This window comes from Elephas maximus, chromosome 2 (assembly GCF_024166365.1).
Source record: "Elephas maximus indicus isolate mEleMax1 chromosome 2, mEleMax1 primary haplotype, whole genome shotgun sequence".
Lineage (NCBI taxonomy): Eukaryota > Metazoa > Chordata > Mammalia > Proboscidea > Elephantidae > Elephas > Elephas maximus.
Window position 1 is genome coordinate 174346564 of NC_064820.1, and position 16338 is coordinate 174362901.

At 33.8% G+C, this 16338-nt stretch overlaps 1 protein-coding gene across 3 annotated transcripts in view; it reads right to left on the minus strand.

Moving 5' to 3' along the window:
• The window catches only part of CLINT1 (clathrin interactor 1), a 66405-nt gene that overhangs the window by 21463 nt on the left and 28604 nt on the right, over positions 1-16338 (minus strand). For all 3 annotated transcript variants that reach the window (XM_049874221.1, XM_049874219.1, XM_049874220.1), the window contains exons 2-6: positions 9107-9211; positions 8465-8561; positions 6469-6577; positions 5343-5507; positions 2357-2534 (exon numbers count right to left, since the gene is read on the minus strand). In XM_049874221.1, coding sequence (XP_049730178.1) covers positions 2357-2534; positions 5343-5507; positions 6469-6577; positions 8465-8561; positions 9107-9211 — 654 coding nt within the window. The remainder of the gene's footprint in view (positions 1-2356; positions 2535-5342; positions 5508-6468; positions 6578-8464; positions 8562-9106; positions 9212-16338) is intronic.

The following is a 16338-nucleotide window of genomic DNA, read 5'->3' on the forward strand; positions in this document are numbered from 1 at the left end:
TGGATTACACCTCAACATAAAGAAAAAATTCCACACAACTGGGCCATTAAGCATGATAAACTAAAATACTGACATTGTCAAGGATTTCATTTTGCATGGATCCACAATCAATGTCCATGGAAACAGCTGTCAAGAAATCAAACAACATATTGCATTGGGCAAATCTGCTGCAAAAAGACTGCTTTAAAGTGTTAAAATGCAAAGATGTCACTTTGAGGACTAAGGTGCACCTGACCCATGCCATGGTATTTTCAACTGCCTCATATGCATGCGGAAGTTGGACAATGAATAAACAAGACTGAAGAAGAATTGATGCCTTTGAATTATAGTGTTGAAGAATATTGAAAATACCATGGACTGCTAAAAGAACAAAAAAATCTGTCTTGGAAGAAGTACAGCCAGAATGCTCCTTGGGAGTGAGGACGGTTAGACTTCATCTCATGTAATTTGAACATGTTATCAGGAGGGAGTAGGCCTTAGAGAAGGTCATCATGCTTGGTAAAGTAGAGGATAAGTGAAAAAGAGGAAGACCCTTGACAAGATGGATTGACATACTGGCTGCTCAGACACAGCAATGATTCTGAGGATGGCACAGGACTGGGCAGTGTTTCACTCTGTTGTACACGGGCTCGCTAGGAGTTGGAACCAACTTGATGGCATCTAACAACAATAATTTTATTTCAGTGCAAGATAAATTTCTTTACAACTTGAGGGTACAATCTGCCTAACACACAATGAAATGGAAACTTCATATCTGATCAACGTTCAAGAATTCCTGAATGTAATAGGAACTACAAGTCCAAAATTCTGGTATCATGCCAGAAAGGTCACGTTCACCTTTGTCTAAAAATCTCTTTTCTTACAAACACCCCAAGATGTAAGTTTCTAGGTATGTCCTTTAGTTACTATGACAAATCACGTTTGCCACATTTTCACTCTTTTAAATCTTAATAATCTAATTAAAATTTAGGAACTACAAACTCCAGTAGATCCTGTTAGACACAACACAGAAAAAGAAGAAAATCAAGGAATGAAGGGTAGAGAGACAAAGTAAGGAAGGAAAACAGGAGGGAAGGGCAAAGAAGAAAGTAATAATACAAGAATGTACACAGATCTCTAACCAGGTTACACACCTGAGCCCCACACTTTTTTAGGAGGTAACCGTAGAATATCTGGCCCCTGTTTTCCAAACTAAACCAAAAGTTTATACAAAGGCCACAAGAACATCAGTGAAAGAAAAAAAACCAGAATATTTTAAGTAGGCAGCATTTCTCCAAGTTTAGTATTTATAATTACCATATGCATACTCTTTCAGTATAAAGGAGCTAGAAGAGTAATTGGAAAATAATATATTCAAAGTACTAACAATGAATTTGGGTTCTTCAAAGATCACACTCCAGAAATAGTCTTGAAAAACACAGGCATTCCCCGGATTTAACAAGTATGGAAACATACTGAAAAGACACTAGGCAAATACTGCAGAACATAAAGTTTCAAACTTTGTTTATATACTTCTTTTTCATTACCCCCATCACTAACTGTGTTACTTTAAGTAAGTCCTATTTGAATGAGTCTCAGGTTTTAGTTCTGAAAAGTAAGGGTAAAAGCCTTGCTCTATCCTATATAACAGAGATATTATCAGATGCAAATGATGAAAGTTTTGTAAAACTTGCTTTGCCAATTAAGTGCCAGGCATTCCCCTATAAAATGGCAGAAAAATTACGTATATTGTTAGGAACAAAAGGTGAACACAAAGTTTCCAGAAACTATAAAACTAAATGCAAATGCCATGCCCTCAGAAAATATAGTTTATAAAAATAAAGGTCTATGCTGGTGGTGTAGTGGTTAAGAGTTTGGCTGCTAACCAGAAAGTCAGCAGTTCAAATCTACCAGGCACTCCTTGGAAACCCTATGGGGCAGTTCTACTCTGTCCTATAGGGTCGCTAGGAATAAGAATCAAATGGACGGCAACGGGTCTGGTTTTTTTGGACACTCGATAACTATCTGGTCCAAAAGTCCATTTGAGTTTTTTTTCTTTTTTCTGGTACAAACTGGTACAGAATCATAATGAAATACCAGGGGGGGATTTAAATTTCACATCTTTTATGCTTCATTATCCCACAACAATACCTTAGGTCCCTGGATCATGTGATTCCCAAATGCAAAATAAGTTGTAAAAATTCTTACTTGAATGAAAATATATAAGAAACACAACCAACTTTAGAAAAAAACGGAAACATACAACCTGGAAAGCATGTCAGTACTAACTGCAAATAACGTTTGACGTGGCATTTTAAAAACAGCTACAAAAATTTAGCACCCTTTCCAAGAGACCCAGGAGACAAAGCGTTAATACCTGCATCTTTCTGGAGAGTCTTCTCTATCTTTCCTCCGGAACTTGCTGATGGTGTCATCAATTGTGCTTCCAATTTTATCACTCAGTTCACCTAATTTATCACTGAATGGAAAAGCACTCTTGTTTTTATCCCACTCCTCATCCCATTTTGATTTGGGCTCAGGATCATATCTTTCACCTATATAAAGTATTAAAAAGAGAAGCAACTCTAAAGACATTAAATTCAAAAGATATCTATAGTCCTTATTTCTGAAGCTTTTCCTCATAATAAAATAGTTTTCAAAGGAAAACAGAAAGCTCCCACAGTGCTGAATCAACACAATTACAGCAAGGCACAGCATGCAATGCCAGTCATTAAGTGGCAGGAATGCAGATTTAAAAGGTTTTGTTTATGAAAGCTTACATAACCTTAATGCATAGCAAGGCATATCAGGAAGTTCTTAAATGCTGTTCAAAGGAATAGTAGAAAACAGAAAAACTAACGCAAGGTATATAAGCAAAGGAGAAACAGAAATCTTTTTGTTTTTACGAAAGTCACTTAATTCATTATATTTCATCCCTGTCTCTTAATGGTTTTTCAATTATTGGAAAACGATATTAGATAGCAACAGACTCTTAAAAAGCACAAACTAAAGGAACCTCCATTCTGAATGCTTCATATCCCAATATGTTGAAAGGACTCAGTAATCGTCATTTGTTAGTATCAAACAAGAAAAATAACACAGTGGATTTCAAGCATGTGAAAATATTTTGTAATTACTGCAAAAAAAAAAAATTCTAATTAACAAAACTACACACTACAATCATGAAGTATGCACAAGCAGTTCAGAATAGTGATGACTAGTCTCTGGGGGGTGCAAATGGTTAATATACTTGGCTGCTAACTGAAAGACTGCAAGTTCAGGTCCACCCAGAGATGCCTTGGAAAAAAGGCCTGGCAATGTACGTCTGAAAAATCAGCTATCAAAAACTCTACAGAGCACAGTTCTACTCTGATACCTGTGAGGTAGCCATGATTTGAAGTTGAATTGACGGCAACTAGTAATGAGGTATTTAAACACCAAGTCCGAATATATGCTCAGAGTAGAAAACCCTAGGGAGTCTCTGAGTGACTATGGGAATGAAGGAAATAAAGCACGGAAATGAATAAATACCAAACCAAAATGGCCAGATTTGTCTTATTCCTTGCAATTATGTGCACTAAATGGAACCCTTCCATTTCCATGTCCAAATCCAACTTTATGGGCAAGAGTGGAAGATTCAGAGAAATCATGTGAGGTTAAAAAAAAACAAAGAAGATGAAGGCAGGCTGAGGAGAAAATGGAAGGAGCAATGAGGAACAATAAAATCGTCAAAAACTGAGTAACTGAGTTTTTGTAAACAAAGTCTGATGGTATGCATGCCCTCTGGAGATTTAACAAAACCATTTGGCTGAATTACCTAACAAACTGCAAGACTAAAATTTTTATGCAAGAGCTTGAGGATTTTAAATTTTGTTTATTAAATCTGAAAGTGACCACCAACTTAGAGAACATAGCAAAAAGTTTTCTAGACAAACTCTTTTAAAAAAAAAAAAAAAAAGGTGGCATTTAATAGTGTCTATGTTTTTTTATGTACATCTCAACAACAATTTAATGAGCAAATTTATAGGCAAAATGAAAGTAGATGAGAACCAAACTGACGAGCATGGTAGACACCATGCTAAATCAGTGCTAAGGATGTTAGACACTGGTGTTATCTACCTTCAAAGTTAAAAAAAAAAAAAAAAAACACAAAATAAAGTTGATTAGTTAAGTCTCTGAATACTATGAAACATTAAAAGTAATTTTGCAAAGAATGTGATGCAAACACACAGGATGTTCGACCACACCTTGAATGCAGATGCTGAAATTAGTTCATTGTGACTGAGTCTGAAAACTGAAACTCAATTTTCTAATTTTACCTGATGTAATTACGTATTGTGTTGGTAAAGAGAGAAATACAAGTGGAATGAGGTAGTAAGTTGCAAACAGCAATTTCTACATAAAAAGCACATTAAATTGTTACAGCTACTTTGAAAAAGCTAAAGAATAAAATAAATACTTAATCAAATAATCCAAAGCTTCCTGCTCTCCCGAACAAATAAAAACCTCCAAAACGTATTTATATTCTTCTTTATAAATACTCTTGTCTGATTTAAGAATTCACTTTAATGTGATGCTCAGACATTGAAAAAAAGATTTTTTCTGCAGTTAGAAATATCCTTAAACAGTTAATTAAGTGCAACGTTTTTTCTTTCGGGGCAGAAAGGCGGAGGAGCAAATGTGCAAAAATACTAAGTTATTGTGTAGGTAATCGTGAAATAACAAATCAAAGATGTTCTACACAGTTCCAATGAAGGAGTGAGAGGATCTCAGGACAATCTGTACTTACACAAAATGACTAAGAGGATTGCTAGAATTCTCCTTATACTGCGTTATCTGTTATAAGCACCAAGTGCCTTATTTTAAGGAAGCTATATTTTTTTTTTTTTTTTTTTTTTATTATATTAAAAATGAACATGAGAGATAAATGTCCTAGTTGCTCGTAAATGAGTTAGAACGTTAAACAAAGTGACAGGCCTAGAAGAAAAAAATGACAGTATCACCAGTCATCTTCTAGGCCAAATTAACATTTTATACACTACTTAAGAGAAGAGAGGCTGAGGCTGGACCGACTTTTTTTTTAAATAGTAACCCTAAGAGAGAAGGGTTATCTGTTTTACTCTGTATGTCAACTTAAAGTTTAAATTATAGTAGTTTAAATTACATTCTTGAACCCACAAAAGTAGACAGATTCCCAAAATCCACTTGACAGACACCAGGATGAGTACTGTATATATTCTAGGATTCTACGTATTGCTGAATGAAGGGCCTTTTGGTCTTTAGTATTTCAATGACTCCTACGATACATGCCCAGGTAGCTAGCTAACTCGATGCTTAGGTGCCAGTCTGTTTTTGATACTTACTGTATCTGAATCCACCAACGCTGTCTGAGGAAACCCCAACATACTTGTCTTTGTTCTTCTTTGCTTTTTTTCGCTCTTCACGAAGCCTGTCATCATCCTGGGCAAATTCAACCAATTCTTTTACCTTCTGTCGAATATTTATACCCTGATCCTTGCCATGCTCATCTGTGAGGATGGTACAGGAGAAACAAAACCTTAAGAATTTAAGACATATCAACCTCTTTCAAAAACAGATGCTAAAATTTCTACATTATAAGGAATTGATGTGTTTTTCAACAGTTTAAAAAATAATAAAGAGGTAAACTGTGCTTTTCAACTCTGCCATTTCCTCCTCAGCAAATTTTAAGTCTTGAAATGCAATTTTGGTTTATAAGACCCTTTATAAAAACCAACCAGACTAGCCAGAAGGGACTACTGGTAATGGTAATATGCAAGGTCAATTACAGATCCACTAAAAAAAATTACTGATGATGATCTTACGAAATGGATTCACAGTCGTGCTGTTTTCTTTTTCTATTGTATTTTAACTTAAAAAACACAACCAAATTTAACATTTTAATGATTGAAAAGCACCCACATGCCCTGATTTCACCAATACAAGTTTGGAAACACTAATTATTAGGACTCAGTATTGCTGAAAAACTGAATTTTTAAAGTGCTTTCAACTGGGATACGCTACAAAATGAAATGTGCTTCATTCTCTAGCCTCTTTCACATTCAAAACACACTCTGGCCTTGCTGCCTTGCACAGTAAATATTATTTGGTGGGAGGGAAAAAACAAACCCAGCTTCAAACAAATGTGTGTGTTTTGGAGCTCTAACCTTTTCTTCCCATATGATTAAAGCTATTCCTTTACGGACACCACAGGGGACCAGTCTCCAGTGCATATTTTAATATAAACCCGAACATTCATGTTGTGTTGGTTCTGTTATTAGCCAGTCTTTTCTGCAAGTTCTTGTCTTCACTAATTAATACTCTAGGGCCCCACGTCTTGGATTCTGCACTCGTCACACAACGAGCAACAGTCACATTCTAATTAGAGCAGAGAATCTTCTAAGCTGGTTCAGGTGACTGACAACTCCAACTACTGTTTTAATTTGCTTATAAGATTTTTCTATTGCTCACCTACAAAGTGGTAATTTTCCAGGGATCGCAAATCATAAATGTGTTCTCTGGCACTTGTAACAACACGCTCTGATCCATTCCTTATGAGGTAAGCTAGGAGCAGCAACGACTGTGAAAACACAAAGCACCAAATGATTTAATGAAAGAAATTCTGGTAGAGCTTTGTTAAGTGGTTAGAAAAAATTCCAACATTAGCAAATAAATAATTTTCGTGTGTGTGGGCGGGGGGGGTTTCTTAACCTTACACTAGGCTTTAAATACAGTCTAGAACTTATATTATCAATTTAAAGTTCTCTTACACCAAGCATAAAAAATAATTATGAACTATTCACCAGATACTTTGTGTCAAAAGATTTTTTAAAAAATCATAATTCTGATGTCCATAAACATTTGAATGACTGATGTAAATAAGCACTAAGCTTGAAGAAAACTGGCTCGGTTTTCACTTTTATCTGGGCACTATGGAACCATGAATTATTAGAAACACTGGTTTAAACAGAACATCAGCTGGTAGTTAAATGATTCCACAATATTTTCCCCGGTTAAAATTTAACCTTTGAAGTAGATGATGTACAGGCCTTTTGTTTCAAAAAGACACTGCAAACAAATAAGAGACAAAAACTCAACATTCAAGAAAATTTTGTTAAAAAGTGCACTTAGAATGACCGCTAATGAGTACGGGGTTTCTTTTTTTGGGTGATGGAAATGTTCTGGAATTGAGTAGTGGTGACTGCCGCACAACTGCCACTGTATTAACAACCACTAAACAGTACGCTTTAAAATTCTTAATGATAGTGAGACTAAATAAAAATGGAACTGAATTTTGCTGGGAACAAAGCTCACTTCAAGATGATTAAAGCCACTGCCATCGAGTCAATTCCAAATCATAGCGACCCTATAGCACAGAGCAGAACTGCCCCATAGGATTTCCAAGGTTGTAAATCATTACAAAAGCAAAGGGCCACATTCTTTTCCAGTGGAGCAGCTGGTGGGTTCGATCTTTTGGTTCGCAGTCGAGAGCTTAACCACTGCACCACCACCAGGGCTCCTTTAAAGATGACTAAATGTATGAAAATTTGAGTTATGCTGGTGAAATTGAGGGGCACAAAACCTCATCCTACGGGGTTTATTCTTTTAAAAAGAAGTTTACTTAAGGTTTTTTTAAAAACTCATTTTAAAAAGGAAATTCAGTGATTTTAACTATTTGATCACACCTACTGTACAAACTAAGAGAATGACAGTGAGTATTTTTCAGAAATAAAGAAACGAAACAAAAAAAATCAAGGAATTACAAATATAGATTTTTTTTAATCCTGACAGTCAGAAACATTACTTTCAAAGTTTCAAATATGAATGCTATATACCATTTTGGAAAGCACAGAAAAACTTAACCTGAATCACAAGAAAATATGGTGGAGGTGGAAGAAGAGATGACTATCTTGCTTTAGAATTGTGCATCATATAATTAAGAGAAGAGAACAAAATAAAAGGAATCTGATAGAGTAAATATTTGAAAATCTTAAATGTCAGAATTTAAATCTAGTATGTTTTAGAATCTCTAATTATTATATTTTAAATTATATGTTAAACATTTTTTGGTTCAGAATAGTGTGATAATACTAAGTTATGAATTAGGCAGGTTTTTAAGTAGAGATGACAAACCACTTTAGACTGTGGTTTTCATAACTGTTCATACACTAAACATCCATACTATTATAGATTTGTTATTTTTGATATGCACAACTACACAGTGTAAAAAATTTTAACAAAATACTCAACATTTAGAAGTATTATGGATATTAATTAAAAAAAATTTCACATTGAGAATAAAATAGTTTATAATGACTGTAAAACAGAACACAAATAGCAAATCTACTTCTTTTACCTGTTCTAGGATTTAATATCTTTCAAAATAATTTGCGTATGTACACCTTCAGTTGCAAATATTTGTTTTCAAAGCATCTGTTAAATAATAAAAATAGATTTATGTCCATACCTTATAAACTCTTCTCCAATTCTTTTTGTTGTCTTTTAACATTCGTGACCAAAGCATGTTCATAAGTTCTGGAAATTGTTCATACATAAATGTAGCCCTGAAAAAAAGAGTTAAATTTCCTTAAGAGTTTGCAATATATTAATTTTAACAGTAGATGGCAGGCTTGTTTTAAGTTACTGTCTTTTCCCAAACAGCTTAAAAAAAAATCAGTAACCTAATTTCAAAAAATTTAGATACACTTCCTTAAAAATGTTCTTCCTATACTTTGTATAATACCTAGCACATTTCTAAGCCCCGATAACTGATAACATGCTTTATAATAAGCCCTACACTCACAGGAACAGTGGTCCAGATGTTCATCAGGAAAAATTTTTTTAATTTTACTTCTTGTTATTTTAAATGCATTTGTCAGAATTTTACATAGTAAGCTATAGTGTCTAGACATCACTGGAAAACAAGTATTTTATTTTTTTTAGCTACTTTTTAAAGAGAACGGACCCTGCATGAAACTTTTCACATTATTATCTGATTATGCAAAATTATATTTGGAAACTAAACAGTTTAAAATCAAAAGCAAATTTCATATTTCTGTGTAAAGATACCTGGATTCTTTCTGCACTGCTGAGTCAAATTATCACTTACTTGGCAATCTCTCCCATGAGCTGCCCAGAAGGTCCCCAAGGATCATCATTCGTTGCTTCTCGAACCTTAGATTCAATCTCTGAATAATTCATAACCACATTGGTGCTGCAGAGAAAAAAGTGCACGCACATACACACAAAGATTAGCATCAAAACTCAGAAACACATGAAAACTTCATAATGAAACTACTGTGTGTGTCCTAATGAGATACCTTTACAGGGTGGGAATGAAAACATCTTTTGTGCACAAGCTACCCTGAGGATACTATATAACACATTTAACTTACCTTTCAAAAGATTTTACTATTCCATTAGCCTTCAAGAATACAGATGAGAGATTACATTAGAGCTGGCAAAGGTCCAGCAAAAAAAATGGCTTTGGGTCAAATTGAAAAGGAAAGTGAACTTGGTAGAGTCTATTAAAAAGTAAGCTGTCAGTTTCCTAGCCAGACCTGGTTTACATGCAGACTTAGTGAAATTCTGTAAATAAATCAGCAAAATTCTAACAGCCAAACATTATCATCACATTAAAAAACAAAACAGAAGAAAAGCAATAACAAATCAAAGATAATATTCTCTAAAGATGAACATTTAAATGCAATTCCTTAGTCTTTTTTTCCCCCCACCTATATTACACACATTTTCCCAAATCATTAGATAGTCACAGTAACCTTCACTTTATTGGCTATCTAATATTCCACCAAGAGACCATATGATCGTGTATTTAAAATTCCCTTAAGATACCAACAGTGGTCAAGAACATGGGCTCTAGGAGTCAGAAAGACCTGACTCCAATCACTTTGTGACCTTTGGCAAAATCATTTTCATTTCTTAATCTCAGCTTCTTCAAACATAAAATGGGAATAAATAAGATTATCTACCTCAAAATGTTTTTACACCATATCAAATGGTACCTATTAGTACAGTGTCTGACATACAGGAAGTGCTCACTCAGTGTTAGCTATTATTATTATTAAAGATAATAATCCCCTATTAGAATTTTAAAAGATTAAATAATATTTTATAAGAAATAATTAACTTTGAAAAGAATACCTTAAAATTAAAACATGAAATGGCAGTTTGCTTGTTAAAAAAAAAAAAAAGGTAGAGTTTGGTTGTTAAAACAATTCCGCAAGCTTACAAGAATTTAAGAATTCAAAGTCATTCTGAGAAAGAATAACAAAATCCAGGGAAAATGTCACATACTATAGTAGTACTCATTTGATGTCTAAAGTTCTAATTATTATTGAACAATTGTTATATAACAGATGCCTGTGAATATGCTAATTCAAATCTTCCACTTATGCCTTAGAAATGGCAAAAAATTAGAATTTGGTAACTACTACTTACATATACCCTTAACTTCTGTCATAGGGTTTTTTGGTCATCAAAAAGTTTTATTTTATTTTCTTTTTAAGTAATAAGGTTTGGTTGAAACTGGCACTCAAATTTCTTTCTCAAATATAAAGAAATATAAATTCCAAATGTATTACAAATGCTTCAATTTACCTTTAAGGAAGATACTAATAAACAGTTTGGGTTTAAATTTTAAAAGAACCATTGTGTACACAGATGTGACTTGCCAAATTACTGAATAAATCTTGCTTCTACACTTATATTCAGAACACTATTCTAACTAAAGAAAATGAAATCTTTTTATGCTATTTCAAATATTGGAGAAAGTTGCCTCCTAAAATATCAACTCGTTTAATAAATATAAATTATTTCCCTGGAACTAATGTAAACCCAAAGTCTCCAGTGCTTCCTTCAAATTATAAGACAATCGAGGAATGAATTTTCACTCAGTAAACAGTCCACTGACAATAATTTTGTGCATAAATATAGAAAAAAATATTTTTTTCCTAATTTTGTCAACAATGAAACCAAAACAAAATCAACGTGGCCAATGACAGATTTGCAATTAAGATGCCACAAAATGATGGATTTCAGAATGCTTTTGTTTCTCCTAGTGGCTGAAGAATGTGTGGCTTCCTCAGCTCTGAAGTGTCAAAATGCAGCTGTGGGAATGAACAATAGCAATTAGAATTATAATTCACCCAAGCATTGCATTACCGAGAATGCACTTGAAATCGGTTTGCATTGTTTAATTTGTTGGAGAACACGAAGAAAGGAGTTAATCTCTAGTCCATGGATATGAAATATTTTTACTAGAGCCTTCATACATGCTGTAGCTTTCAAAACACTACTTTCCTTGTTCAAGCTACAAAGGCCCATGAGTCAAATGAGAAAGGTCCTGTTTCTATAACCCTTCACGAGATTCTTCATTGAAGGCTTGTGTTTGAGTGCTGTACGTTTAGAGAGAAAGATGGCAGAGAGCCAATAATTTAAGAAACTCTTTTTTTGGTTAAAAAACAATGGGAACTAGGTGAAATGATAATTACCATTAGTACATATAATACAGTTATAAAATGTATCCACAGAAGGATACGGCAACTATACTAACAAAAATTAACAGATCACTTCCATGAAGAGAATCAGGCTCTATTTTAAAGCCATTTTCCAGTAAAAGTGTTGCTATCAGAAAATGCAAAGAACTCTCTCAAGATGAGATCTGATGGCATAAAAAAAATTCTCAAAGTATTTTTAAGCTGCACGTAATTCAGAAACAAATGTAAACTAAAACTAAAACAGACCAAAAAAACACTGTACAGTTTTGGCCTTATTCCAGGTCATTTAAAAATAGCTATTTCTAAAAAGGTAAAAATGGCATTTTGATTCTTCCTTTCCCATGTTTCCTATTACCCTCATTCCATGTCCTACCCATAATTCCAGTGACCTTTTTAAAAAAGGAAAACAAACAAAAAAAAAAAAAAAGGGAAAAATCTATGCCCAAATGTGAGAAGATAAAACATCTAGTTTAATTCCCAAAACATCCTGTGATTGACATAACTGCTTTGAGACAGGATATCTCAGGCACTAGAGGGTGCTCTCTCATCAGTTTTTTTTTAAACAGATACAAAATGTAGACAAAGGTCTAGGATCTGTTCTGCAAAGAAAATTATAGGAAAATAGAAACAGTTTCATGCCATTTGGACTAAGGAGTCCAACAAGGGACTTCTGGATTTCCATCAAACCTAAAATGAAGTTCCTGACTTGAAAAGTTTTAAATTATCTCTTTGCAGTCAGTTTTTAAGGAAAAGGACAGAGCAATCACTATTAGGACATTATATTAAACAATGAAAGTCTTTGCATGATGTATGTTTTTCTATTTACATTTTGTTTCATGTAACTACAGTATTTAAAAAGGCAACCAAGAAAACTCTGATAACACTGAAAATTCTTTCTGTATACTATTTTAAACCAGCTTGGCAGTGATACCAAAAGAAAACTCTGGATGTGTAAAAATTTCTAAGGACTGTTAACATTTCTGTTATTCACCATCAATAATTACCTTCAATCTCCAAGTTTTTGCCTATATCTAACTTCCTCATACTTATATAGACAGGAAGATGTAATAACGGAGGAAAAAAGTAAAAGAAGAAAACGACATTTAAGAAATGCTGCTAAGTTTTTGGAGGTTTTTGACATTTTATTACTAGCACTGAAAATTATCTATAATTTTGGAAACAACCTAACAGTCACCAGAAAGCTCTTCACATGTGTTCTAGGTTTACTCAGTATGTTTAACTTTCTCTTTGCTTTAAGACAAAGCAGTAGTTCTTGAAATTGGGTGACCAGAAAAATAAGCTTCTCTGCCCTGATAAAAGACTGATAATGATTTAAGACCACACTGCTTAAATATAATGGTAACTACTGAAGTACTGGGGAGTTTAGCAGTACAACTGATAATACCAATAAACTCTAATAATAAAACAAAAAGAAAGGAAGGAAGGAAATGACCAAAGAGTAAAGAAAATGAATTGCTCATGATTTAAAGATTTCACCTTAAAGCAATTCTGAGCCACAGCTTTCTAAAAACATAGAATCTACAAAAGAAATCATTATTATTTATATTTGAAAACTGTTCTACTGCTTCCACGGTGCTTTTACAGTTTCACATTTGCTCCTCACAACATCCCAGCAATAGATAAGATTAAGAAATTCTCCAGTGAGAGTACAGCCCAACACTCCTCACTCACTGATCTTTAACGCCAACTGCTGCATGTTACTAACCTTACGGTCTACACACATGCTGTAGCCAGTGTTCAATTAGTCAAGGGTCAATTATTCAATTTGTAATTATTAATGTCCACTGTAGAACTTCTCTTTATTCCTCATTTTTTTGCTGATTTCCTCACTGCTGGTGAAACATCAAGTTATTTGACTTGTTAAGAATTTGGGTTGTTTTAGACAGAACTGGATGAAAGTAAAAGCTAGAACAGTGCTTTTACTTATAGATAGATGGTCAATGCTTCTTCTAATCTGTAATAAGAACTATCAGCACAATGACGGAGGGAAAAAACTTATATAACCCTGAATACTGGCATTTTTTCCTGTCAAAAACTCAAGAATATGCTTTGCTAATAAAAAACTATACAGAGACCAAGAAGAAAGATAAAGTACAATTCAGTCCTAAATGCTAACAAAGAAATAAAGGGACTGAAACAGACTGAAACCGTAAGAAACATTTTGCCTCTTTTCTTTTTTAAAACTGAGTGAAATGTTTCTATGTTTTTATACGGTTTCTTTTCACTTTAAGCTTACTGTGAAGACTTCACTCACAAGATCAGTAAAATATTTAACAGTATTTTCTTTTAGACCTTTTTAATGTAAGTTTTGTCACATGCATGCACACGTAACACTCATAAACAGAAAGAGAGGCAGCAAGAGACAAAGTAACGATTTAAGGTAGTGGTTTTAAAATAACGGCATTTCTTCATTAAACTTTTCTGTATTTTCCAATTTTGTCATGAACATTATACTGAAACCAAGGGAAAAACGTTAAATGCCATTAGAAACACAAATCAAGTACTATGTCATCATTAGCTACATTTTTAACTTTTTATAGGCAAACAAACATCACAGTAGACCATATGAGTATTATTTGCATTTCCAATGTCTGACCAGGCTAATAAGCACAATAACTAAAAATGTGTGTGTGTATTGTTGCTGTCAGTTGTCACTGAGTTGATACCAACTCACAGTGACCCCGTATGTGCAGAGTAGAACTACTCTGTCCAGTTTTCAAGGCTTTGACTTTTTTGGAAGCAGATTGCCAGACCTGATTTCCGAGGTACATCTGGGTAGGTTTGAATCGTCAACCTTTCTGTTAGTTGGTAGCCCATCGTTCTAACCATTTGCACCACACAGGGACCACACACACATAAATATGTACACCAATTCTTATGTGTGTAACACCACAGGGAATATTTTAACTACTAATATTGGAACTCACATGATTTTTTAAAAACGCCTTAGGGAGAATGATTCCTACCATCAAAATCTATGCTTAAAACTCATCTCTTGTCCCAATGCCACAAAGATTTCTGTAAAGATATTTTTATGATGAAGGTGAAACTATTACGCTCAATCTTTAAACAAAAAAATTTTAAAACCATAAAATAAACACTCAAGAAGAAAGTTTCCTCAGGTAATAAGTCACTTTAAGTCACGAAACTTTATTCTTTACATTATGGAAACAGTTTTAGAAATACTTGCTCTAAAAGCTTGATAATGGACCATGTGATATATTCATTTTCCATCAAGGGATGGCCTTTACCACACTACCTGTATTTGCAAGCTGAACATCTTCTAGGTTTGACAGTCATATTTTCAAACCAAGTTACTTCTTATTTCAGTCCTGTGAAATATTAAATTTACGATCAACAAAAAGGTCTAGCACTCCCAAATTAAAAAAAAAGACATAATTTTCATTGTTATCAGAAAATCTAAGGCTCTACAGGCTTGGTGTGGGGAGGTGGAAAAACTGATTAGTCTACTTGGCTGGATATTTACCACCTATCCAAAAAAAAACCCAAAACCTTTCTTGATCTGATAATGAAACACAAACCAGTGGGAAAATGTTTAAACACAAGTAACAATGTAGTTTAGTGAAAGAGTTAATGTTGCTAGAGCAAGTGCTATTATCATATTGGATTATATAGTGTCTTTTTCTATCAGTAGGAATCAACTCGAAGGCAATGGGTTTAGTTTTGGAATATAAAACGGCTGCGATGCTAAGATAAAGAATAAAACTACAGTATTCCCTCCATACTGTAAAAAGAAAACAAGTATAATAATATTGACCAGCATAGAAGAAACAAATATAATAACCCTAACCCTGGGCACTTTCTCTCTAGTGCTATCACCACCAGCAGCAGAACCCTCTAAAAAACAAACAAAAAGAGTGAGGAGAGAAGGAAAATATTATAGCAGCAACTCCTCAGTGGAGATGTTAAATAAATTCACTCAGGATCACACAACTTAAGTAAGTGGCAACAGACGTTCAAATTATGTTAGGTTTTCCAATTCCCAAGCCTAATTTCTATCATGCCGTGATGCCCTAAAATTAGACTATTAGTAATATTATCTGGCTAAAATGAAAAAGCCAGTAGTACCTACCAGTTAATATATCAGATGACATCATATGCAACATCAAAAATTAAAAAATTAAATCCTGAATTAATGTTAAAGACATCTCAGTTACAGAAACTGCATTTTCTTTGGTTTTAGTAAATATTTGTATTTAATATTTACTAAAACCAAAGAAAATTGAATCGAAAGGGGGAAAGGCAGTGTACTTGTCCCCCCATCCCCTCAAACATACATATTCTTAAAAGCGAGGAAAAGAAAATACGTTTCAACAGGGAAAAACTGAAATTAGAGATAGCTAAAATCTGAGGCTCTCTTAGCCACACTCTGCAGTAACAGATCTCAGAAAGAGCAACCTGGTTACTTAAAAAATGTATACCCTATTTCAAACCAATGGCAGCATATGCATGTGGGTGTGCATATTATTTATGACTTCAACTATAACATGGAGAACAATGCTGGATTATGCGCCTTCTGTTTTCCTCTTTACACGAGAGAAGATTAAAATGTTAAATACTAAAACATGAAACTTCCTGCTTTTTAAAATAACCAGCAAGAATCTGTACATAAATATTATGCCTCATCCTTTAGCTATCTCAGTCAAAAAAAATTAAGATCGAATAAATAAAACAGTAGCTTACTGCCAGGTTTTATAGGGGGAGGGGGGTGAGTACTTTTTAAAAGTTTCTACTTTTAGAATAATTTTGGGTGCCTAAATTTTTTTTTTTTTTTAAATATGGT